Consider the following 26,240-nt stretch of genomic DNA (forward strand, 5'->3'; position numbering starts at 1 on the left):
AAATTGAACTGTAATGTTCTTACCCATAGCTGTCTGCCTGATTCTTTTATTTGAATTTGCGGAGACAGCCTCTTCATAAGTAATTTTATGGATTAATCCTATGTAACCATTTGTATTTGTTTTCCACTGATTTGTGGATTTCTGTCTACTACAATGATTCAGGACCATGAGAATTTATAAACTCATACTTGCATTGAGTATGTGAAAACCATTATTCCATAGAGAAGAGGTTAATTTATTAAGTTTTGGAAGAGTCCTGGTACAACCTAACATTTCCATAGTAAGACTAAATTAGCATTTCTGTAGACATATTCCACACACTATAATTTGTTTCAGATAAAGCTTAAACCCCACTTACATTTTTCCAACTTCTTTTTTTTTAAACTATATTGCCTGATTTAAAAAAAAAATCTTGGCAACTTGAAAACCTGTAGAAAAGTTTATAAACTTGTGCTACCCTAATAAAAGTATGGTCTCTTTTTTAGCTAATATGCCACATGCACATGCGAATATAAATATATATACACAGAATACATCTATATCTACTTATACTCCCTTGATAATGCTTTTCTGTATTAATTCTGAACAGAAAATAGTTATTGCATGTCTTATAACCCCGAATAATTTAGTTTATGAGTTCTTTAATGTGGTTTGTGTAATTTCATTTGAAATAAAAACGGCTTAATATTGATTTAGGTAAGATGGATATGCGTCATGTGACACAACCTATGATTCTGTGTAGAAATATAAAAGAAACATTTGGGTGAAGTTGCGTTATCCCAAATTATGGAATTCCATAATTATAGAAATAATATCTTTCTTGCTTCCCAAAAGGGCTTGGTTGGTTCATTAGTTATATTTCAAATTAGATTGCACTTCTGTCCTAACCTTTTTATATCTAAAGTACTGTGGTATAAAGCAAATGGCTACTTTGTTCAAAAGCACAGCTCATTACTTTTAAAGAACTTTTAAAGACTATGTTAGTTTAAATTTCTGTTTCACTATAACTAAAATTGTTTAGCTCAAAGAGATCCTGTTCATATATTTAGCAAGGAAATCTGTGAAATATCCAATTTTAGGGGGGAGAGCAATAGCTAAAAAAAATGTTATCTGTTTAAATTGACTTAAAAGACATAGAAATTCTAATTAACTTTTGATTAATGTGAGATTATATTCTAAATTTATATGGAGCAATCTTAATTGCTCACTTTATTTGTATTAAATATTTTAATGCTAAATTTATAATGTGTATGTTATATTTTAAGACATTTTGGTTTTTTTAAAAGTAATATAAAATTATTAGTACTGCAATGTGTATCTTACATCCCCAGCTGAGAGGGACACTGAATGTAGTTGACAATAGCAATATATATAAGAATTAATTAAAAATGAACACAATGAAAAGTAGGGATCTGAAATCTAGGAAAATACAATTTTGAGTTAAGGAGACATTGACAACGTGCGATAAGGGCATTTTGTAGCATACATTGGTGCATTGATGGAACCAATTTATATATTTTCCTGGGATTGAATGGCAATTATGTAAATCCAGGAAATGATGAAGTATGCCCACAAGTCAGCCAGATACATACTTAGAATAGCCCCTAAGCATTTTTTCAGACTTCGAGCTAAGGGACAATACATCCGCAAATTAAAACCTAATGTAATGTAATTTTTTAAAAAAATCTGTATTAATTTAATTATTAAAATTAAAAGACGACTTAACAGCAGGGACTGAACAATATTTCTAACACATATCTGTAGAGAAAATATATTCCATGGGATTATTAGACAAGAGGCTCTTCGCCATTTGCTAAAATTATTATGTAAAATCTACACAGGAAATTTATAAGATATATTGTAAGATATTTATTTTTAAATAATCTCATACTGAATACTTAGTAACATACACCTTTGGTTATGTGGACATCACCTATGATGTTTCTCTAATTTAATTTCTTGTGCCGTATGTAAGGGTTTTTTAGCATTACTTTATGTAATACATTATATAGGAATATTTCATGCATTGTTTTGGAAGAAGTAACAGATGAGTTGTTTATTAAATATGCGTGTTATGATTTCAGTTTCTTCTAGAAACATGTTACATTCTTATATTTCAGGATCGCATTGTATCAATGACACTTGATAAAGAATATGATGTTGCTGTAGAAGCCATTCGATTAGTCACACTTATACTTCAGTAAGTATGTTTAAATGTGTGTGTGTGTGTGTGTGTGTGTGTGTATGACGGGGGCCCCTGACGGACGCCCAGACCCGCTTGATAAACCAACTCTTGGAGAAAGAGAACGGCGCCATGCCTCGGGATGGAGGTGGGTGGGGAGGAACGAGCAAGAGCAGCCCAAACAACTTGACAGCTGGACTCGCATGGGGAAAATGACTGGGGGGAGGAAAGGGGAAAAGGGAAAAGCAGCCCTGCAAACCACCAGAGCGGTAACAAACGCGAGCCCTTTAAGAACAAAATGACTGGAGACAATGAGTGGACCGAAGACCAGGTCAAAAAGCCAGGCGCAGAGCTGACCAGTAATATAAGAGAACTCCCAGAAACCTTGTTTTATGCTCTGATGATGTCAGCAGTGTTGGCCAACGAAAGCTTAGTATTTGTATTGGTTTAATGTTATCCTGGTGCTCGAACACATTTGCTTTTATTACATTTGTTATTATTAATTAATATATGTATGTATATGTATATATATATACACATGTATGTATATGTATATATATGTATGTATATGTGTGTGTGTGTGTGTGTGTGTATGAAATTCTGACACTTTCCTACTCTATTCTGTGATTCCACATTATTTGCTTTATTGAGAATGTAGCTTAATATGCTAACCTTGATTCTTCTTCCTGACACCTAAATATTATGCAAATAGAGTAGAGTAGAATAGAATAGAATAGAATAGAATAGAATAGAATAGAATAGAATAGAATAGAATAGAATAGAATAGAATAGAAACTGTATTGTCGCTTTAAATGTACACTAATCGGCATACATTAAAATGAAATTTCATTGCATTCAGCTCTCAAAAAAATACCATTATGCATATACCCACATATATATACATATATGACACAGAGAAACATCACAATCTAGTTCAAATGTATACAAATACATGATGGGAAAAAAAGAATCCTGTGAATTTACAGGACAGATGGCGTAAGAACAAAGCTGTTACAGAATCTAGTAATTCTGTCATAAATGTCTGATGTGCCTGCAGAGAAGCATCAGCAAAATACTCTAGAGCTGAGTATGGGAGATGATCAGGCTAAGCTCGAGGGAGAGGTCAAGTGTGTCATCAGTTAGAGTCCCTTTGCACCCACAGGAGATCTAAATGCATCCCTGCTTGAATTGCATTGACTCTTGTATACTGCCTTTCCCAATAGTAGTTCAGATTATTGTTTAGAGGTAGCATGAAATGTTACTTGTATTGGAATGAACTTGTATTCATTTTGGATCTAACCCTAACTTCTAATTTCTAACCCTGACATTGAGATGGATTGGGGAATGAGGAAGAGGAATCCTCAGTCAAGCATCCGTGCTTATTGGGGGATTTCTACTTTTCTCCTTAGATCCCTTTCAGCTACTACAGCAGCACATCTATATTTATCTCTAGTACACATCATGTGCCATGCTGAAGAAAACCTATCTGCTTTTCTTATTTTTTTTTCTGAGGTAAAAATAAAGCAAAACACCATATCATATCCTCAGACCTAGAACTCAATGGAAGACATATTTGCTGGTGAATGGGTTAAAATTAAGTTAAAATTGCTGGAGGTTAAAATTAAGGGAGGAATTTTTCAAGTAGATTGACTTATCACCACTACTATAGTATTTGTCATTGCATGATTCATTTGTTATATTCCTGTTCAAGAATACTGAATAAGTCAGGCTATGGCTATCAATATCAAAAATATCTGCCAGACTATCCCACCACTTTAACGTGAACAATTTAAATCTGAATGGAAAAAACACCATTTGAAATGGAATCACTTCTCAACACTGTCCAAATCTGTAGCCAAGATGTTGCAGTAGAATTTAGACTGAACATATATGGCACTTCGGAATGGGACAACTTGCTATGGCCAACTTGCCACTACCATCTTGCCACTCACATCTTGCCACAGGATTGCCACAGGACAATGGATGGCCAGATGCAGAGCCAAACAAATGGGTGGGCAGAGCACACAGAGGTTCAGCGAGAGGATGGACCACACAGGCAGCTGGAGGGAGAGCTGAGTGAGTGGGTGGGCAGAATATATGAGATGTGGTTAGCGAGCGGATGGCCAGACCGTGCAGGTTGCAGCAAGTGAGCGGGAGGCAGAATGCGTTTTCACCACACCAGGCTCCAAGTGGAAGAGGCCACCCCTCCTATACCTGGCCTCTTCTGCCTGGAGTGGCCTCTTCTGCCTGGAACACTGAGGCTGCGGGGAACTGCCACCTGTCCCAACTGCCACTACCCTCGCTGTGGTATGATTTAACCACCTGAAGGGGGAGAGCCTTTTGCTAAAAGGGACTGGGGGGGGCAACGTTCTAATTGCGGGATGGAGGAGCAGCCATCCTGGAGCGTTAGAGCAGAAGGTGAGAACAGCTACTGGCCTGGCAGTGCAAGAAAAGAGGCCTCAGTGGTGACGAAGGAACACTGGCCCTGCCATGCTGCCCAGGGTCGAGGTCTGGAGTTTGCCTAGTGACACATGCATTTCAGGCAGAAGGTCCCATGGCGCAATGACTGGAGACTGGCAAAGGGTAACCAAGTCCACCCAGACAGCTCTCTTTGCTCCCCACTCCCTTTCCCAGAGTGACTTGCTGAGCTTGACCCACAGATTCTTCACTAGCCCAAGAGCCAAACTGATCATAGCTGGGCTGCCCAGCCCTAGAAACAGGCAAAACAGATCTCACTGACTTACACCTTTCATGCTTATACTTATAATGCCTATAAACATCAATAATCTGAATGAAGATGATTATTACAAATACCTGGGCATCCTCCAGGCTGACAACATCAAGCATACTTAAGAAGAAGGTTAGTAGTAGTGAATACATCAGAAAAGTGAAGAACATCTCAAAGTCTGAACTCAATGATAGAAATACCATTAAGGCGATTAACACCTGAGCAATTCCAATAATTATACATCTGGAATAGTGGACTGGACTCAAGCAGAACTAAAAGTCCTGGATAAGAAGACCAGAAAAATAATAACAATGAATCGTGCCCTTTGTCCTTGCAGCAATATTGACAGACTCTACTTGCCAAGGAAAATAGATGAACGTGAAATGTTTCAAGAACACCAGACAGTTGAAGAATAAAGGGCATTGGAAGAATATATGAAAGATACAGTAAAGAAGATGGATTGAAGCTAGTATATGATGAAGGCTTACTGAATACTAGAGACCAAATTAGCTGACAAAGAAGACCAAATGAAGACTAGAAAAGAATGGAAATGCCTCCTCTGCAATGAAACTAAATAAACAGTGGACCACTTACTTAGCTGCTGCAAGAAGATCACATAGACTGAATATAACAACAGTATGACAAAGTAGCAACAGTGGTGTGTTGGATATCTTTTAAGAAAAACCACTGGCCTCAAGCAAAAACTGGGACTACAAAATAGAGTAATAGAAAATTAAGATACTATAGTGTTTGAATAGAACAGAATAGATAGGCATCTGATACATAACACACTAAACTTAACAATTATTGATAAGAAAGGCAAAAAGTCTGGATAGTAGACATGGCAGTACCTGAAGACCTCAGAATAGAAGAGAAAGAACTGGAGAAGACAACAGAATGCAAAGACCTGCAAATAGAAATAGAATGACTATAGCAAAAGAAAGCAAATATAGTACCAATAATAATAAGTATCTTCAGTGCAATCCCAAAACAACTGGAGCACCACTTGAACACCATTGACACTGACAAAGTCAGTATCAATCAATTGTAAAAGGCAGCTTTACTTGGTACAGCTTACATCCTGAAACAGTACCTTTAATATTAAACCACAAGATCTGCATATCCCAGTTCTTTGAAGAGGACTCGATAGATGGTTAAAAATACCAAATCCAGTCCATAAACATCTGGGTATTGTATCCAACCATAATAATAAAACTTGTATGCTAACCAACTCTCATTGACTCACAGCAATCAAAGAAGTTACAGTTCCATTAAGAATAAAACAAATGGTAAAGAAAAAAAGATAAAATATGGCCAAGTGTGACATACAGATGGAATTGAGAGAGGGGTCTCACTCTCTCACTTAAAGGCCTGGTCTGTCCTTCAATTTTGAAAGATCAGGAGCTTGATTATTCACTTTGCCATAATATAGATTGAACCGTATTGCCACCAAGATGTATCCTTGCCTGATATCTGTTGTAATTTCTATCTAAAGATAAAGTCAAAAGCAAATCTGAAATCAATAAAAGCTGCAGGTAGTACAGATCCTGGCCTAAAAATATATTTACTAGAGGCTAGAAAATAAGAGTGTGATCTAAGACTGAGCACTAGACCCTGCTTGCTTCTTTTCTGATTTCAATCCATTCTGAGAGTTTATTATAAAAATGCTTAGCAGGCAATTTGCTTATTATGCCAAGGAAGCTATTTAGCTACCTTTTTTAAACATTGGAACTCTCCTTTGGAATCAATGCCTTACTGTCTGTAAATATAAGCAGGGAAATAGGACAAAGGTCCATCAATCTAGGTTACCCCAAATAACTTCAACATTGATAAAGTAATTGCCTTGAGCTTTGCCATGCCTGAGTTGTTTAACAATGTATTTTTAAGTTGGTTGCAAGATCCACTATGAAAACAATCTCATATTAAACTCTAGGTTGAGCTTATTTAGATCTTCCTGCAAATATAATGCCCTAAAATTATCCTTCCACACTGAAGCTGTTGTAAAAAAAAAAAGAAGAGAAAGGAAGGCTGGTGGGGTAGAGGGGACAGAGGAGGTGTGCTTTTAGATGTGAAAACAACCCTTATACCAAGAAGGCAAAATTAGGTGATACCTGAAGATATTGACCTGATATTTTTTAAAGTAGTGACTAATTCCTTCCTAGCTTCATCATTCATAATCAAACCAAGGTTGGGAAAGCCCCTAGTATTTAGGTTTTACACTCATTTAGTTGAGTAGTACTGACTGGAAAAGCTAAATCAATTTATAGTACTTATCTACAGACCACCCTACAATTATGGTAAATCAAATTTGGGAGGCTACCCCAGACATAAATGTTTTAGTACCTCTGCTGTACTATACTCCCATCAGCTTTTTAAAAAATCATACTTCAGAGAAAGGTGTTAAAATAAAATTAGTTTTTCATTAGTTTTCAAAATTATTCACTATATCTTCATACATTTTTTCCCTTGCTAAGGCTAACATTAGAGTAATATGCCCCAGGTTCCATCTGAACTTTGTTCATTCATGGATGTTCATCACTAGACAGGTTTAAGGCATGTTTTATATTGGTAACACATATCACAGATACATATTTTATATGCTCTTAGTTTAAAACTAAAATGAAATGTTAGTTACAGTATATATTTTGATATCATTTAAGATTTTACTCTCTTATCAGACAGATTTATTTTCTGAATTCATTGGAGACTTCCAATTAGCTTGCATATAATATGGCATACAGAATGTTCTCTTCATAGAACAATATTTATTTAGGAAAGCAAACACAAGTTTATTTTATAAAAATATACTCTGGCGTACTCTGAATCTAGACAATGCTTGAACAGAGCTCAGTGCATGGAAATGATGTGCCCTAATGCCTGCTTCAGAGAAGAACAATTTTAGATGGACATGCTTCTTATAACAGCCCTAAAAATCTCTCGCAAACTAAGTAATATGGGAAATAGTTTGAAGGACTGTGGAAATAGTAGAAAATTGATGAAAATCAGCTCTCTTTTTTTCTAGTAATGAAAACTTGCACAGACTTCAATGTTCTTTCATTAAGAGAAGAGCATCTTCCATGACCATTTTAGACTCATGAGTATCTTTGATTGTATATTTGGATTTACATAGGCATAACTAAAGTATTATGGTCTCATTTATAATAATGTTTGCTTGGAATATGCTTTTAGTATCATATGCATGGCATATTTCAATAAAAACCTGGACTAAAGTCAATGAATTTTTCATTAGGCCTACTTTAATTTTGTAGATTCTGTTTATTCTAAGGGTAACAAAGACAGTAACATTGAATACTTGAACTTAATGTGTTATTTCTTCATTCAGTGGAAGTGAAGAAGCTTTGTCCAATGAAGACTGTGAGAATGTTTATCATTTGGTATATTCGGCTCATCGACCTGTTGCTGTAGCAGCAGGGGAATTCCTTCACAAAAAGTAAGCCTGTATTCACTGTCTGGATGTTAATGTTTCAGTGGCTAATCATTGTTTAAAGCTGTTTGTTTTCAGGTTAGTTTTTGTTTGACGTGTCCCCTTAGAGATGTAATATATATTGAAATGTTGCCTCATACTAAATATCTAGTTTGAGTGAGACCCTTTATGTGCATAGTTGAAATCCCTTGACTCATTAACTGTCCCAGGGATAGCCCTGGATAGGATTGCCCTCTTTCTGAAAAGCAAATCTAGAACTTGAGACTTGTCCTGGACTCAGTCCAAGATGGATTAATTCAGGTGGCTTACCCTGACTAGAATGCAGCACCACTTGTGGTGCCATCTAGACCAGGGCTTTTCAACCTGTGGTACGCGTACCACCGGTAGTACGCGAGCACCTGGCTGGTGGTACGTGTAGGACCGGTTGAAAAAAATGTAAAAAAAAAAAGTTAAAAAATAAGTAAAAGAAAAGGTTAAAAAAAGGAAAAGTGGATGAGGTGAAGTGGCTGTGAGAGCTCAGGGGAAGCACCAGGATCAGCGCCCCTTTCCGCCTGATCGGCGCTTCTCCGGGGCGTGAGAGCTCAGGGGAAGCGCCAGGATCAGCACCCCTTTCTGCCTGATCGTCGATCCTCTGAGGCCGGGAGGGCTCAGGGGAAGCGCCAGGATCAGCGCCCCTTTCCACCTGATCAGCGCTTCTCCGGGGCCGTGAGACCTCGGGAAGCACCAGGCTCAGCGCCCCTTTCCGCCTGATCGGCACTTCTCCAAGGCCGTGACAGCTCAGGGGAAGCACCAAGATCAGCGCTCCTTTCCGCCTGATCAGCGCTTCTCTGAGGCCATGAGGGCTCAGGGGAAGCGCCAGGATCAGCGCCCCTTTCCCCTTTTCGACCTGCTCCTCTCCCATTGCCCACTCTGCCCAGCTCAAGCCTGGCTGGAACAGCATTGGTGCTTCCAAAGGTGGCCACTTCAAAGTCACTATGGGCAGCCCTCGGCCACTCCCCTTCGCGCCTCCAAATCGATCCCTAATCGGGGAGAGAGGGAGGGAAGGAGGGAGAGAGGGAGGGAGAAAGGGAGTGGGAGGGAGAGAGGGAGGGAGAGAAGGACAAAGAGGGAGAAGGAAAGAGGAAGAGAGAGGGAGGGAGGAAGAGAGGGAGGGAGGAAGAGAGAAAGAGGGAGGGAGAGATAGCAAGAGAGGGAGAGAGAAAGGGAGAGAGAGAAAGAAAGGGAGAGAGAAAGGGAGGGAAAGGGGGAGAGAGAAAGGGAGAGAGAAGGGGAGAGAGAGGGAGAGGGAGAGAGAAATAGAAGGGGAGAGAGAGAAAGAAAGAGGGTGACAGGGAAAGAGAAAGAGGGAGAGAGAGATTAAATTAGTAACATGGTTGTTAAGTGAATCTGGTTTCCCCCACTAACTTTGCTTGTCAGAAGGTTGCAAAAGGCGATCACATGACCCTGGAACAATGTGACCATCATAAATATGAATCAGTTGCCAAGCATCAAAATGTAAATCACATGACCCTGGGGATGTTGCAACAGTCATAAGTGTGTTAGAGTGCAGTACTGCAGGCCACTTTAGCTGACCATGTTCAGCAGGTCAGCAGTTCAAATCTCACCGGTGCAAGGTTGACTCAGCCTTCCATCCTTCCGGGATAGGTAAAATGAGGACCCAGATTGTTGGGGGTAATGTGTATGTATGTATGTATGTATGTATGTATGTATGTATGTATGTGTGTGTATATATATATATATATATATATATATATATATATATATATATATATATATATATATATATATATATATATATACACACACATTGCTTACTGGTGTACACCGCTTAGAGAGTGCTTGCACTTAAAGCGGTATATAAGTCTCATAAATAAATAAATAAATAAATAAGTCACTTTTTTCAGTGCCGTTTTAACTTTGAACAGTCACTAAGCAAACTGTTGTAAGTCAAGGACTACCTGTACTTTATCACTTTTTTCCTTTTTTTTTTTTTAGTCAAGTTTTTGACACCTCGCTAGGTGACTGGTGGTACTCAAATGTTGCCATATTCTAAAAGTGGTACAATCGGTGAAAAGGTTGAAAAGCCCTGATCTAGACTATGAGACTGTTAGCAGCAATTTAAGCCATATCAATAAATGCTGAGATTATTTGCTTCACATATGGCTGGCTGGAAATTGCAATTGATACAGAATGTGGTTTCCTGGAGGTTGATGAGAGAAGCCACTACTATAATAATAAAGATATTCCAGTCTCTAAACTGGTTACAGATTTCCAAGAGCATTTCAGAGTGTTTTTTAAAAAAGAAGTCTTTGATCTGGGACAACAAAGCCAGTCAACAAAACATTTGTATTCATAAATTGGGAAATTAGAGTCACAATTTGCAACACTTTTCCCATATGAACAAAACATAAGAAAGCAAATATATAGAATTGATAGAAGAGATATTTGTCAATTTATTACTTTATTATTAGTTTAAAAAGCATTATGAACTGCTAACAACAGTTCCATAGCACTTTTAATTTTATACCTTTATACTACAGATTATAACAAATGGAAAGCTTGCTATTTGAAATGCTAGTTATGAGTCCCAGTACAAAAAACATTACAGGTAATCTAGCAACCATTCGCAGTTATGTGATTAAAAAAGTAACTTTGTGACTAATACTTAGCATCTACAACACTGAAAAGTTTATAAAACCAAAAAGCTGAGGTAAGATCAAAAGCACAGTTAGTTTCAATTAGTACCCATTTGCTGAACAACCAAGTTGCTTGTCCCAATTGTGATTACCAAACAATGATTATGGTATATGCCGGCGTATAAGACGACTTCCGGAAGCGCTAAACTCGGCGCCAAAGACAGGGGTCATCTTATACGCCGAGTTGTCTTATACGCCGGAAATATTCGTAGTTTCCGGCGTATAAGACAATGTTCTAGGAAGGCGACTCAGTGATAAAGACAGGGGTCGTCTTATATGCGGGTCGCCTAATACGCCGGCATATACGGTACCTGTAATCCTCATTAATTCTATCTGTAATGACTCTGTGATGATGTAGTAGTGGTGTTGGCGATAGTGATTATAATGATCATATACTTTTCATTGGCAGTAGATTTGAGTCATTGAATGCTGCTTTTCTGTATATTTCAGCAACCTGTTATGAATCTACAAATTATTCATCTTCGTTAGTTTATAGAATAAGGACCCCTCAGTTCAACCAACAATGAATGACTAAACATCTCCTTTCATTCTGCCTATTGATGACTGATACACATTTATGTTTGCACATATAATATGTCTATGTCTCTGCAAATTTGTCATATTTTATTCACTGATTTACCTTGTTTTAATCTATAGGAACAACATTCTAAATAAAGGACTCTAATAGTTTGGAATGTGAACTGTAAATTATTCTTTATCATTGTGAATTATTTCATTATCCAGGGTTTCTGAATGGGAATATGGTATTATATAATTCCAGATGTGGTGGTTCAGGAAAGAATGTCTAGATTACTACAAACCACTTCCAGTTCAGAGGATTAAGTTCAGAAAATACCTCAATGACCGAAGAATAATGGGAAGAACCAGAATGTTCAGTTTTAGTATTTTACATTTATAGTCTTTACCCTGTCACATTTTTATCATTACAATCCCACATTTGATAAAATAAACATACACCTAATATCTTTGTCTTAGGATGAACCCAAGAATACCCACTGATATTAGACAAGATGCATTAGAGCACTACTTTTCAAAAGGTTGTTGAGAGAAGAAAAAAAAATCCCAAAGACTTTGTTATTTTTCCTTGTGTTTTACTTTGAATTTTCTCCTAAAGGAAGACTCTGAGATTGCTTATAGTCCATAAGTAATATGAATTACATTTTATAGTCCATAAACTTAATATTCTGATATACCAAGAGGTCTTAAGTCTATCTTGATCTTCACATTTTATTTTATATTTCCTTCTGTAAGATATCATTAAAATATTTGCAATTTCAAACTGGACCACCATTTAATATTCCAGATGGAGTATTTACACATTATTTTCCAATTTTTCACCAAGCCTTTCTTTCTGCCCTTTGCACATCTCTTTTATCTTACTTTTTATAAAGAGTCTTTTATGGGGAATTAGCAGAGCAATATTAAGATTCTTATCATTTGTAATTTTACTATGAATAATTCCATAGTTTAAATTCCATAAACAAAAAAAAGTGTGATTTCGGTGTATTTGGATGTTCTGTTTATTTGACTGGAGAAGAATCTTTAGGTGCTAGTAAATACCTCCCTTTGTTGACTCTAATGAAGAAATACATTTGTTGCTAGAGTGTTCCATTAAAAATGGACAAAACAAAACATGTTAAAATAAAAAATACTATCTTTTTATAGACTATTTAGTCGGCACGATCCTCAAGCAGAGGAAGCACTAGCCAAAAGGAGAGGACGGAATAGTCCAAATGGGAATCTTATTAGGATGCTGGTCCTTTTCTTTCTTGAAAGCGAGGTAAAATTATTTTATGTTGAATTTTATTTAAACTGATCAGTTTTAGCAACAACTTGTGTGTCCAATCACACTTGGCCAGTAAAATTCTATTCTACTCTACTCTACTATACTCTATACTCTACTCTGTTCCTATTCCTATTCTTATTCCTATTTCTATTCCTTTCTATTTCTATTTAAATCTATTTATTGTGGCTAAATATCTGTTTTCAGAGAATGAGGCTTATGGTAAAATTTGAGTATATTTTGATCTTTATAATTACCACAAACTGGAAATAACCAGTTTGATTTAATTATTATAAAATATCATATTGTAAGATTGAAGAAAATGCTCAAAACTACAAGTGAGAATTTTTAAATAAAGTTTTTTGTTTGCAACTTAGCTCTAAATCTTAAATAAGATTTTTCCTGTTTTGTAACTTGAATTAAACAAGCTTTTTATAATGAACATATTACAAACTTGAATAGACCACTGAAATATAATGTCAGCTTGTTAATTATAATGACCTGTGTTGGCGCAGTGGTTAGAGTGCAGTACTGCAGGCTACTTCTGCTGGCTGCCAGCAATTTGACAGTTCAATTCTCACTAGCTCAAGGTTGACACAGCCTTCCATCTTTCCGAGGTCGATAAAATGAGGACCCAGATTGTTGGGGGCAATATGCTGACTCTGTAAACACTTAGGGCTGTAAAGCACCATGAAGTAGTATATAAGTCTAAGTGCTATTTCTATAATGCTATCGGGGAAAAATTATAAATTAAAACTGTGCTTGTGTGTGAACAGGTTATGCAAGATCATGTTAAATACAGCATAAAAAATAAGAGAGGAAATGTTCTTGCTTTAGACTTTTACAAATCTGTGTGTTTTTCTAACATAATGCATGTCCTACTAATTAAAAAGTGACTTTAACACTGAATATCTTTTTCTGTTACTTTTCACTGCCTTTTATTATATTATACATTACCCACAAATGTATTCTTTAGTGCAGCATCAAATGTATTTTTAGACATCTGACTTAAATTTATGCAGTTGCAAAATATGACAGGGTACTAAATCACAAAATCATAAATCGCAAAGGAAGCAGATATGAATATTTAAAAATATATCTTAGGATAGGATTTCAGTATTGCAATGCAACTGCTAAGCAACATATTCAAAAATATAATCTTTAATCTGTATTATAATGAGCATTGAAAACAATTACTATTTTTTTTTAAGATAAAAAACTCTTCAAGGGTTGAAAACTAAGTAGACAAACATTTCATCTGAAAGTGGAGTAGTATATGTTTTGGAAAACCAAGACAATCTGAAATTAAAATTATACTATCAGTCTACAAAGGGATGAAGATCAAACTGAATTCATCAGTAAGCATGTATTTTAATGTGGTTAGGGTATAATAATAGAATCTTGAAAATATGTCAAAGTCTCTGTTTTAACTTACAACTAATCCAAGTAAGACAGAGTTGCTTTGACTTTGTTTTTAATGCTTTCTACCTTCCCAAGACTCGTATATCTTTTCTGTAACAGCTCAGCATTTTCCCTTTTCTGAATCAGGCTCTAATACGTTCCCAATTTTTTACATATTCTTACATAATGCTGAAAATAATACTATAAGTAGGGTCTGTGACAATGTCTATAAAGAGTTTTGTTTGTTTTAATTTTTAGTTGCATGAACATGCTGCTTATTTGGTGGATAGTTTATGGGAAAGCTCTCAAGAACTGTTAAAAGACTGGGAATGCATGACAGAATTGCTCCTAGAAGAACCTGTCCAAGGTGAAGAAGGTACTCATCAGGTTTACTTATTTGATTAAAACAAGATAGCATTGTCTAGTCTCTTCCATTTAAGGCAGTGAAGTGCATTGGACTGTTTATTTAATCTGTGCTTTCAGATTATAGTGTTTGGGTCCCAGTAAAATCAACAATGCAAAGTAGTTGTAATTAACTTAAGAGTCTTGGTTAGAATTTAGCTTTTTACTTATACCCATATCCAAAATTATATATTTATTGCATTTATTGGCATCCATCCAAATCAATCAATGTGACTCTGGGCAGTGTACAACAACAAAAATAAACATTAGCAAAAAACTAATCGTACATTATCTAAAATAACCTCCTCTAATATATAAAATGGTAAACTAAATTAATTAATTAAAACAACCAGAAACAAATTCCCCTCAACTAAAACCAATTACCTGAAGAAAAAGCCAAATCTTAATGAGTTTTCTAAAGGTAAGCAGCATTGAGACCATCGTATAATTGGGATGAGGGGGACTGAGAATAGAGGCAACTATAAAAAAGAAACATCTTGAAAGTCCCATATGATGACAGTATTTCAGTGAGGGTTCCTGGAGCATGACTTCAGGAGCTAAAGGTGGGCAAGTTGTTCTTGAGAGGTGTTCTTGCAAGTAACCTAGTTCTATGCCTTATAAGGAGAGAGGGTGGGAGAGAGACACAAACAGACAGACAGAAGACAGACTATTTCTTGAGGAAATACAGAATTAAAAACTACAGAAACAATTTTAAAAAATATATAAGTGAAAAAAGTGAAAAACAATGGAAGTCAAGAAAAGAGTAGAAAGAAAAAGAAAAATATCTAAAGATATTGCTATCTTTTTTTGCAGCAGTAAAACATGATTGTTACCATTTCGATCTTCCCAAATTACATATTGCAGTTTTTTTCTCCCCATGAACAACTGTAATCTGTAATTATCAAGATCACCATTTCTTTTTCAGAATTAATTTTGTTTATTTTCTGCAAAAAAAACCCCATAAAGTGTTTCTTGTCTTTTATAAAAGTAATTATTGTTCCTTCCCTAATTAAATAGGTCAATTTAGCCCAGTGGTTCTCAACCTGTGGGTCAGGACCCCATTTGGGGTCGAACGACCATTTCACGGGGGTCACCAAACAATGCAGTCCGCCATTCCCCCCCCCCTTTTCCTTAGCTGTGCTACTTCCTTTTATTCTATTGGCTTTTGAAAGCCAATAGAATAGACTCTCTTGAATAGAGTCTAATTCTATTGGCTTTCAAAAGCCAATAGGAATTGTCCAGGCTGTCTCTGCCCTGCTGAGCCCGCCAAAAGTCCCATTCTGCAAACGGTGCTGCACCAGTTGAGTAGTCCTCGACTTACGACCGGTTGGGGGTCGCGGCATTAAAAAGGTTGAGAACCACTGATTTAGCCATTTCAGCAAGTTCTGCCATCTTCACAATCCACTGTGGGTATTTCTGCATTTTTCCATTTTTGTGCATGTAATGGTTTCATTGCACTTACTATATATAAAACTTGTCATTTATGTATGTATCTTTTCTTGCTGATTGTTCATAAATCCTAGTTAAAAAAAGGCTTTAATTTCAACAGATAACTATGTTTTCATGTTTTTCTGCATCGTATATGTTTATATCCAATATTTTTTCACTTTTTCACAAATTTACCATGCATGGTAAAATGTTGCTTTATGTTTTTCATATTGCCAGCAACAATTATAAGTACCTTTGTAATATTAGTCTCTCTGGTGACATGTAGCAAAAGTACATCATTTTATAAAATAATATCTCATAAACTATATTGCAATGTGAATGTCAGGCCTTGTAACCACATTCTTTCCCATTGATCCATCTGTATATTATAGACTAATTTCTTGTCCCATTTTATCATGAACTTGTATTTCTTGCATTTCAAATCTTAATATATAACTGTTAGCACTCACTATCTCTGAGTCCATGACATTGGGCTACTATGGTAACAACTTGGTCAGTTAATTTCTATCAAACCAATGGTTTGACAGTCGGTTGATCTGTACTTGTAGACCCTGTACTTGAGAGAAAACACCAGGAAAAAAAAATCACATTTATACAAATTTCCCAATGAAATTCTGTTACATATTGTTCTATATATGGTAACTTTCTGTCCATTTTGAACCTCTGTCTTAATTAGAAGTTATGAACACTTGAAATATAATATATGAAAACTACCAAAAAGTAAATCCTTCTGAAGTCAATTGTTTTCTTGCTTTTATCTTAAGTTTTCCATTTTTTTGTACTAACAAATCTAGATATGTTAATCCTCTCTTTGCCTATTGCTCTTTTCTATAAAATATTTCATAAGCCAAGACTGACTTAAGTATTTTCAGTCATAATGGTTTTTAAAATCTAATTTACTTTGTCATAACAAAAACAACCGTGGTGCCCAAACCTTATCAAAGACTTTTTTTGCCTCCAATGATGCCAAAACCAATTATTCACTTTTATTAATATACACAAATAATATATTAATCAAGAATCTATTATCCATTCATAAAGATGGATTATTATTGTCAGTACGGGTAATCCTCAACTTAGGACCACAATTGAGCCTAAAATTTCTATTACTAAGTAAGACATTTTTTAAAGTGAGTTTTGCCCCATTTCACAACTTTTTGTGCCATAGTTAAGTGAATCACTGCAGTTCTTAATTTAGTAACGTAGTTGTTAAGTTAATCTGATTTCACTTGTCGCAAAAGGTGATAACATGACCCCAGGACACTGCAACTGTCATAAATATGAGTCAGTTGCCAAGTGTCTGGATTTTGATCACATGATCATAAGGATACTACAACGGTTGTAAATGTGAAAAATGGTCTTAAGTCAGTGCTGTTGTAATTTTGAACAGTCACTAAATGACTGTGCTGTTGTAACTTTGAACAGTCACTAAATGAACTGTTGTAAGTCAAGTACTACCTGTAGTAATTTCTATAATATTTCTTGCCAAGATTCCTATTGGAGTCTTGACAATAGCGTTTTACAAAGATATTACTTATAGCTTCTGCAGTTACCGTAATAAGATCCTTACCAGTTTTCAAGTTACAATTATATAATCATTATAACATCACATTACTAGAGTTTTTCTTTTACAATATTACTTGATATATATCTAGCCATAAAGGAGCTACTCTGTCTTGAGTTTTTTTATACTCTTTTATTTATTACATCTGGCTCTGGGGGCTTTCCAAATGCCATCGTAACAGTAGAGCCATAAATTTCCTGTAAAATTGGGATGCAGCAAATTAGACAAATTTCCTGAAAAATTAGGTGCCTGCCAAGGACATAGAAACCTCTCTCTCCAAGCTGTACGCTTTAAAAGAGACAAAGTAGGAAAAAGAATAGGGGAAGATATTACCCTGACTCTGTAGAATATAAGTGTAACAAATGTACTGTTATGATCCAGGTGGTCAAGGCAAGGCAGGCCTCCAGAGAGTCCTTTATTGCTCTCAATAAATGTTCCAGCAACCAGCCCTTCAATAACTGGTAAGGCTCCACCCTCACGCTACCCTGAAGTCCCCCAAACAACAGCTCCTATACTACAAAGAAGGTCCACAGAGTAGGAGCATGCTCACAGGGCAAAGTCCAGGGTTCCAAGTCTACTCGAATAGGCTAAGTAAGTCCACAAGGCTAACTGTAGTCCACAGGCAAAGTCCTGGCAAAGCAAAGGGCAAAAGCAGTCCACAAGACAAGGGCAAGGTCCAAGACAAAAGGCAGAATTCAGTCTTCACGACTAGCAAAAAGTAGAAGACAGTCTTCAAGGCAAGACAAAAGACTAAAGGCACTAGTCAAAGCCAGGGCAACCTTCTTCCGAGTAGCCTTGCAGCCTTTCTCTGAACTTGCCAAGCTCTTCTCTCCATGCCCTAGGATTGACTGGAGGAGGCAGCTGTTCCTCATCAGAGGGGATCTGCTGCCTATCAGCACCATTGCCTGTCAGCAGCCAGTCGTCCCCTGTGTCTGTGAAGGCAGGCAGCTCTCCATCTGGTCAGCCACCTCCACCAATGCCTTAGGGTCTTGGGACAGCAACCTCCTCAGTCCCTGGCTCCAAACATGCCATCCCTGTCAGATGGTCCCAGTTTCCAACTTCTCCTCCTCCTCCGAACTGGGCTCTGATGGGGCCATGATATGTACCCATCAACCTTCCAAAGCAATAAATTGTGTCCTGAATGGACTGCCATGTACTTCTGTAACAGTCTAAATATATATGTATATTTACCGCCTTGAATTACTTATACAATGAAATAAAAATAGGATAAAAATAAACAAACAAATAAATAAATAAATAACATACAGCCTTTATTAACCAGCCATTTCCAGATCACAGAATTTCTACATACTGTTATATAGAAATAAGCCAAAAATTGCACAGTATAAAAAAGAAAGTCTTTTAATCTTTAGTTGTCTGGCTTGATAAAACTGTTTACATTTCTATGCTTTCCTGGAATATATAACAGTATAACATTTTTCCCTCATACTGCAAAGCTTTTACATTCCTGGCTGCTTATATTTTATCATTATCAAACTTCAGCAGAAATCCAGTTAAATCAGGTTTCAAATATTGTAAGTATTTATATCTTAAAAGTTTACATTAAACTGCCTCAATTAATGTAGCAGTTAACTTAAATAGGTCTTTAAAGCATTTTGCCATTGTTTATGCCTATATTATAGAAAATGAAATTTTAAAAAGTACTTTTTTTTCCTTGTTTTCTTCATCATGGATTTAGACCAGGACTTCTTGGCAGGCCACCAAATCTAAAAATCTTGTTATATCTTGTGCAAGTAAAACTGCAGTCTTTTAACTTAAAAACTTTTCATCAGTATATTCTGAAATATGGCAGTTTATTACTTGTAATATCACCAGAATCTCTAAACTTTCATAGCTCACACAATGACATATGGAATTTCAGAAGATGAAAGCACTTGTTATGTATTTCCTATTTAAATTAACAGTTTCAACCAATAAAATATATACCTGACAAGGGAAGGTGGATAATTTCCCACTCTGAGCCTCAGAAGCCTCTATGGTAGCTTTACCAGAAACTGAGCCAAGAATGAGAGTTTGACATCTGAAGGAAGTGTGATCCATTGAAGGAGAAAAAAGAAAAAGAGAGATATTGCTTTGTAGGATTGCATGACATCTTATCATATTGTTATCTTATCAGAAGTTGGGGAATGATATACATTCATATTATATAAAATCAAAGGAACCACTCCAGTATTATATATACAGCTAGAACGATCAGCTTGACCCCAATACCTGGGAAGATTCTGGAACCTTTTAGACACCGAGTGCCCAAACCGCAATCCAAAACCCACTTATTTATCGCAAAGTGCCAGGGCCTCATTAGCATTGTGGTGCCCTTGGGGGGAGGGCAGGGAGGCACCTCTGAGTGCTGCCTCTGGCACACAAAAAATGGGGTCGCAAAAATGGGCCACCGTGCTGTAAGGCACAAAAACGGCCGCTGCCACCACATCACGGGGTGCAGGTACAAGGTGTTGCACCATGTAAGAACAGGGCAGGGCTAGTGAATATCACACAGACACTAGCCCTGCCCCATTTGCAGCAGATGCTTGCTCGCGGCCCCATGCATGCATGCACACATGTAAAATGCTTCCCCCTCCCTTTTCTTCCAGTCTACCAATCAAGAATGGTTGGTGACCTCTGCTCTACCACCTCTACTCAAGCTTGCCAGTCGGCCACTTCGCCTCCTTTGTGCTGGGCAGGGTTCCTGCTCCGGGCGGCAGGGGCGGCCTGATGGACTTGCTGGCGGTGGTGGCACCCTTGCCAATAGAGCTCTGAGTGCCACCTCTGGCAGTGTGCCATAGGTTCGCCACCGCTGACCTAGAGGAAAACAGAGTCATTACCAAAAGCCAACATGGGTTTGTCAAAAACAGATCATGCCAGACAAATCTTATTGCATTCTTTGACCAGGTGACAAAATTAGTGGACCAGAGGAATGCTGTGGATATAATTTACTTGGACTTCAGTAAGGCATTTGATAAAGTAGACCACAACCTACTACTTGATGAGATAGAAAAATATGGGTTAGACAGCATCATCACCATATGGATTCGTAGCTGGCTGACCGGCCATACTCAGCATGTGGTCCTCAATGGAACTGCATCTACATAGAGAGAAGTATGTAGTGGGGTGCCCCAGGATTCTGTTCTGGGCCCAGTGCTCTTCAACATCTTCATCAATGATTTGGATGAGGGGATAGATGGGGAACTCATCAAATTTGCAGACAACACCAAGCTGGCAGGAATAGCCAACACTCTAGAAGATAGGCTTAAGATACAGGAGGATCTGGACAGACTTGAACACTGGGCGCTATCTAACAAAATGAAATTCAGTAGTGAAAAAAGTAAGTTCTACATTTAGGCAAGAAAAACCAAATGTACAGGTATAGTATAGGGGGTACCTTGCTCAATAGTAGTAACTGTGAGAGGGATCTCGGAGTCCTAGTGGACAATCATTTAAATATGAACCAGCAGTGTGCTGCAGCTGCCAAAAAAGCCAACACAGTGCTAGACTGCATTAACAGAGGGATAGAATCAAGATCACGTGAAGTGTTAATACCACTTTACAATGCCTTGGTAAGGCCACACTTGGAATACTGCATCCAGTTTTGGTCACCATGATGTAAAAAAGATGTTGAGACTCTAGAAAGAGTACAGAGAAGAACAACAAATATGATTAGGGGACTGGAGGCTAAAACATATAAGGAATGGTTGTTGAAATTGGGTGTGTCTATAATGAAGAGAAGGACTAGGGGGTGACAAGATCGCAGTGTTCCAATATCTCAGGGGTTGCCACAAAGGGAGTCAAGCTATTCTCCAAAGCACCTGAAGGCAGGACAAGAAGCAATGGATGGAAACTGATCAAAGAGAGAAACAACCTCGAACTAAGGAGAAATTTCCTGACAACAATTAATCAGTGGAACAACTGCCTCCAGAAGTTGTGAATGCTCCAACACTGGACGTTTTTAAGAAAAGACTGGGCAGCTATTTGTCTGAAATGGTATAGGGTTTCCTGCCCAAGCAGGAGGTTGGACTAGAAGACCTACATGGTCCCTTCCAACATTATTGTTGTAGTTGTTGTTGCAGTGGATATGATCTATTTTAATTTGGATTGTAATGCTATTTTTAAAGTATTTGGAAATATTTATCTTTTAATTATTGCTTTTAATGTAACCTCAGAGTCTCTTCAAAGCGAGATGGGCGGCAAATTTAATTATAAATAAAATAAATATAAGACTCAAAAATTGTGTACATATTATATAGAGGTTTAAATGAAGCCAAATAAATAGACTTTTTAAAAAATCTTTAAAATATTGGAAGAGCACTTTGGATTTCAATTTAATTAAGTCAGCTTGGAACTGACTTCTTGAAGTATTAAACAAAACTATTGTGGCAAATCACTGATAAATTAATTACGAAATGTATTCAGATTACTTAGCCAAATTAGTCACTGCTAAGCAGTGGAAATAAATAGATAATATTTCAATGGCTAGATGGCATGTTAAGATCTGATCTGTAGCTTTCTTGAAAACTCTGATAAATTCCATTGGATGATAAAGGAAAGAATCGTTGAAAAAAAAAATTATTTACATAAGAGTTAAGCATTTTGACTTCTGTCAAACATTGTGGGCATGTTAAAGATATATCAGCAATATGTAAATTTTGTGTAACTCAGATAAAATTAATTAATTAACAGAACATCTTATAGATAGCACTTTATCCTGTAAAGTCATCAATCACATGACCGTGTCCATGTCTTCAACCTTTTACCATGGTTAAGTGAATCACGAGTTGTTAAGTGAAATCTGACTTCCCCCATGTCTGAAGCCAGTTGAGAATGTTGCAAATGGTGATCACATGACTCTGGATGCTGCAACCAGTGTAAATACATCCAGTTGCCATGACAGTCATAAATGTGAAGTCACTCTATTCAGTGCTTTAGCAACTTGGAACAGTCACTTTTTTTAAAAAAAAAAAAAAGTTTCTTATTTTCAGCGTTATGACTGGAATTGCTATTATTACTGCTACAGGTTTTAGAAGATAAAATGTCCTGTTGTTCAGGATATTGAGCAAAAATTGTAGCATTATTTGCATAGATTAGTTGCCAACATTTCAGTGCTCTGTTTATATTCTTTATCTCTGTAGCAATGTCTGATCGTCAGGAAAGTGCACTTATAGAGTTAATGGTATGTACAATTCGACAAGCTGCAGAAGCACACCCTCCAGTGGGCAGAGGAACTGGCAAGAGAGTAAGGTTTTTCTTGTTACTTTTCTCTTGGACTTTTTGCATGCGTGTTTTTTCAGTGATTTTAAATATTTGAATAAGGAAAAAGTTATTGGAAAACATTTGTCACAAATGATATTTGAGTTCACTATTCTATTTTGTAAGGCCTTTTCTTTAAAATGCAAAGTATTAGAATTGTTTTCTAGAACACTGACAATTCAGATGTTTTTTGTAATCCTGTCCAGAACATAAAATGTTTGCCTTGATGAGCACTCATAATGAGAATGTGGAGGTGCACATCTCAAACATTTAGAGATATACTCAAAGAACTTTTGAGAGATACACATCTTTGTAACAAAATGGCTAAAAAATCTATATACTTTGTATTTAAATAACTGTACAGGTAGTCCTTAACTTATTTATTTATTTATTTATTTATTTCCAAATATTTATATGCTGCCCAATCCCAAAGGACTCAGGGCGGCGTACAAAGTTAAAACAATGATAAAACAATAAAATAAAACAGTCATAAATAATCATTTCCTTCAATGACTGTTCAAAGTAAAAACAGTATTAAATAAAGAGGCTTATGACTAGTTCTCAGAGTTGCAGCTATAGCAGAATCCCCGCAGTCATGCTATCACAATTTGGGAGCTTGGCAACTGGCTCACAATTATGACAGTTGTAGTGTCCCATGGTATTGTGATCACTATTTATAAACTTCACCGCTGGCTTCCAACAAGTAAAGACAATAGTGAAACTGGCACAAATGGTGATACATGATGTCACAATTAACAGCTGCTTAGGATTTGCTTAATGACTGCCACCGGAACTGCCATCAGAACACAGTGTGGTCACATGATATCACTTGGTGATGGAGTTGCCAGTCCAATTATTGCCATTAACTGAGAACTACTTATATTCATTCCTATTGCAGCATTCTCAGTGGGAAAATGTTTCTTTCAATTTGAGTTATAATAGTAGTGTCCTATTAAAAACCAGCATATTAATTTGGAGATTAACTAGGCTGCTGCATAAAGAAGCCACAATTTGTATTTTTATTGGCAAAATTTATATTACAATTGTTTATGATGTGATAGTCCCCCTATTTTTCAGGTTTTAACAGCAAAAGAAAGAAAAACTCAGATAGATGACCGGAACAAGCTAACAGAACACTTTATCATTGCACTTCCCATGCTCCTATCAAAGGTATGTCAATAGAATGTGATTCTGTAATAATATTTATATGAGTCTTTTTCTAATTTGTGTATTAATTCTCATTTTTTCCTATTGCTAGTATTCTGTTGATGCAGAGAAGGTGGCAAATCTTCTTCAAATTCCTCAATATTTTGACTTAGAAATTTACAGTACGGGAAGAATGGAGAAGGTATAGTACACCAAAATGGAGTAATAAATCTGAGTAATACTAATTTATATTAAAGGTTTGGTAATTATTTGGAATTTTACATTTCTGTATTTTCATGTTTAAGTTAGAGTAATTGCTTCAAGAAATGATCAGAAATTTTTCTTTGTTCCACAGCATTTGGATGCTTTGTTGAAACAGATTAAATTTGTTGTAGAGAAGCATGTGGAATCAGATGTTCTTGAAGCCTGCAGTAAAACATACAGCATTCTGTGCAGTGAAGAATATACCATTCAGAATAGGGTTGACATAGCTCACAGCCAGCTCATTGATGAATTTGTGGATCGATTCAACCATTCTGTGGAGGATCTATTAAATGAGGTTTGCTTGTATCCTGTTTTCGCTAGAGTAAAATATCTGCCTACACATTAGTACCAGAACATTATTTTAATCGTTTAATTTTTTTTTGTTTGCATCCCAGAACATCAAATGAGAACTAAATTTCTATTGTATTGGTGGTATATAAGAGGCCTAGACAGAGGTGGGTGGAAAACCACATGAATATATTTACCACAGAGAACAAAAGAAAAATCTTTTTCTGTTTAATGATATTGTGATTATAAAGTGAAGTGATGCAAGGAAATTAGTTCCTGACACTTAGCCATGGTGGCACAGTGATTAGAACATAGGCTAACTCAGCCTTCCATTCTTCTGAAGTCAGTAAAACAAGGACCCAGATTATTGGGGGGAATAATCTGACTCTATAAACAGAGTGTTGCAAAACACTATGAAGTGGTATATAAGTGCTATTGCTATTAATGATATTGTGATTCTAAAGTGATGTGATACAAGGAAATTAGTTTCTGACACGGTTATTGATTCCATTAAGTTTGAAAGTGGAAGAGAAGACATCTGTATAGTCAAGATCTCTGATCATATTTCCAATAGATGCATTGTTTCAAATGTGGATAGTTTCCATTATCCTCAACTTATGACCTTAAGAGGGACAGGAAAAATCGTGACTGTGCCTGATTTTACCTTTTTTGCTGCAGTCATTAAGCAAATCACTCATGGTTGTTAAGAGAGATATCATGTGACCACTACTTGTAACCTTCAGGCTTCCCTAATGACTTTGCTTCCCAGAAGCCAGCTGGGAAGGTTGCAGATGGCAGTCACATGACTGTAGGATGCTGTGAGTATCATAAACGTACAATGGTTGCCAAGTGCCCAAACCTTGATCTTGTAACTGGAGATGTGCAACAGTCATTAAGTGTGAAGACCAGTCATTTTTTTCAGAGCGGTTGTAACTTTGAACAGTTGCTAAATGAGTGGCCATTAAATGAAGGCTACCTGTACATAGAACCCCTTTATTTGGAGAAAGAAAGATTCATGTAACATGAACTTTTTTTTATAATTAGAATTCAATTAACTTGTAAATACATAGCTTTTGTAATTATCTACTCATGAAATAGGAATAATACTATATCTAATTTAAATCATATACTAAATTATTTATATAATTTAGCTCCAAATCAGCTCAATTTTATAAGTGGACAAAGAATATAAAAGTATTGTGTTAAAATTGCAACTTATCTCCAACAATATACATAATCTTCCAAACAAGCCCGTATTTCTTTTTTTAAGTCAATTTTAATCAGTCCTTCATTTTTAATGTTAATATTCAACTTCTTATTTTTTTCAGTATTTCAATAATTCCTGGGATTACTCTACACATGATAGAAATTCTTTTCTTTTTTGTCAAAAGCAGAAAGAGTTAACTTGTGCACCTCAGAATTAAAATGAGAATGTATTTTCTAGGAGTCATACATGTATTGTCATATATGTTCTGGTACCTTAATTCCTGTCAAGCATATACAGTTTTTTCATGCTTGCCTGTATTAGGCAGATCAAATCTATATTTAAATTTGTCACTCATATAACAATACATACAGTGGAGCAAAAAAGTATTTAGTCAGCCACCAATTG

At 36.4% G+C, this 26,240-nt stretch overlaps 1 protein-coding gene across 5 annotated transcripts in view; it reads left to right on the forward strand.

Annotated features, from left to right (window-relative positions):
- STAG1 (stromal antigen 1) overlaps positions 1-26,240 on the forward strand; it is a 204,739-nt gene that overhangs the window by 143,232 nt on the left and 35,267 nt on the right. For 4 of the 5 annotated variants that reach the window (XM_039356365.1, XM_039356366.1, XM_039356364.1 and 1 more), the window contains 8 exons: positions 2,121-2,200; positions 8,254-8,361; positions 12,738-12,852; positions 14,515-14,632; positions 22,813-22,916; positions 24,008-24,100; positions 24,189-24,278; positions 24,432-24,635. In XM_039356365.1, coding sequence (XP_039212299.1) covers positions 2,121-2,200; positions 8,254-8,361; positions 12,738-12,852; positions 14,515-14,632; positions 22,813-22,916; positions 24,008-24,100; positions 24,189-24,278; positions 24,432-24,635 — 912 coding nt within the window. The remainder of the gene's footprint in view (positions 1-2,120; positions 2,201-8,253; positions 8,362-12,737; positions 12,853-14,514; positions 14,633-22,812; positions 22,917-24,007; positions 24,101-24,188; positions 24,279-24,431; positions 24,636-26,240) is intronic. The other variant, XM_039356367.1, reaches the window with a different exon arrangement.

This window comes from Crotalus tigris, unplaced genomic scaffold (assembly GCF_016545835.1).
Source record: "Crotalus tigris isolate CLP2741 ecotype Arizona unplaced genomic scaffold, ASM1654583v1 scf7180000018824.943158, whole genome shotgun sequence".
Taxonomy (NCBI): Eukaryota; Metazoa; Chordata; class Lepidosauria; order Squamata; family Viperidae; genus Crotalus; species Crotalus tigris.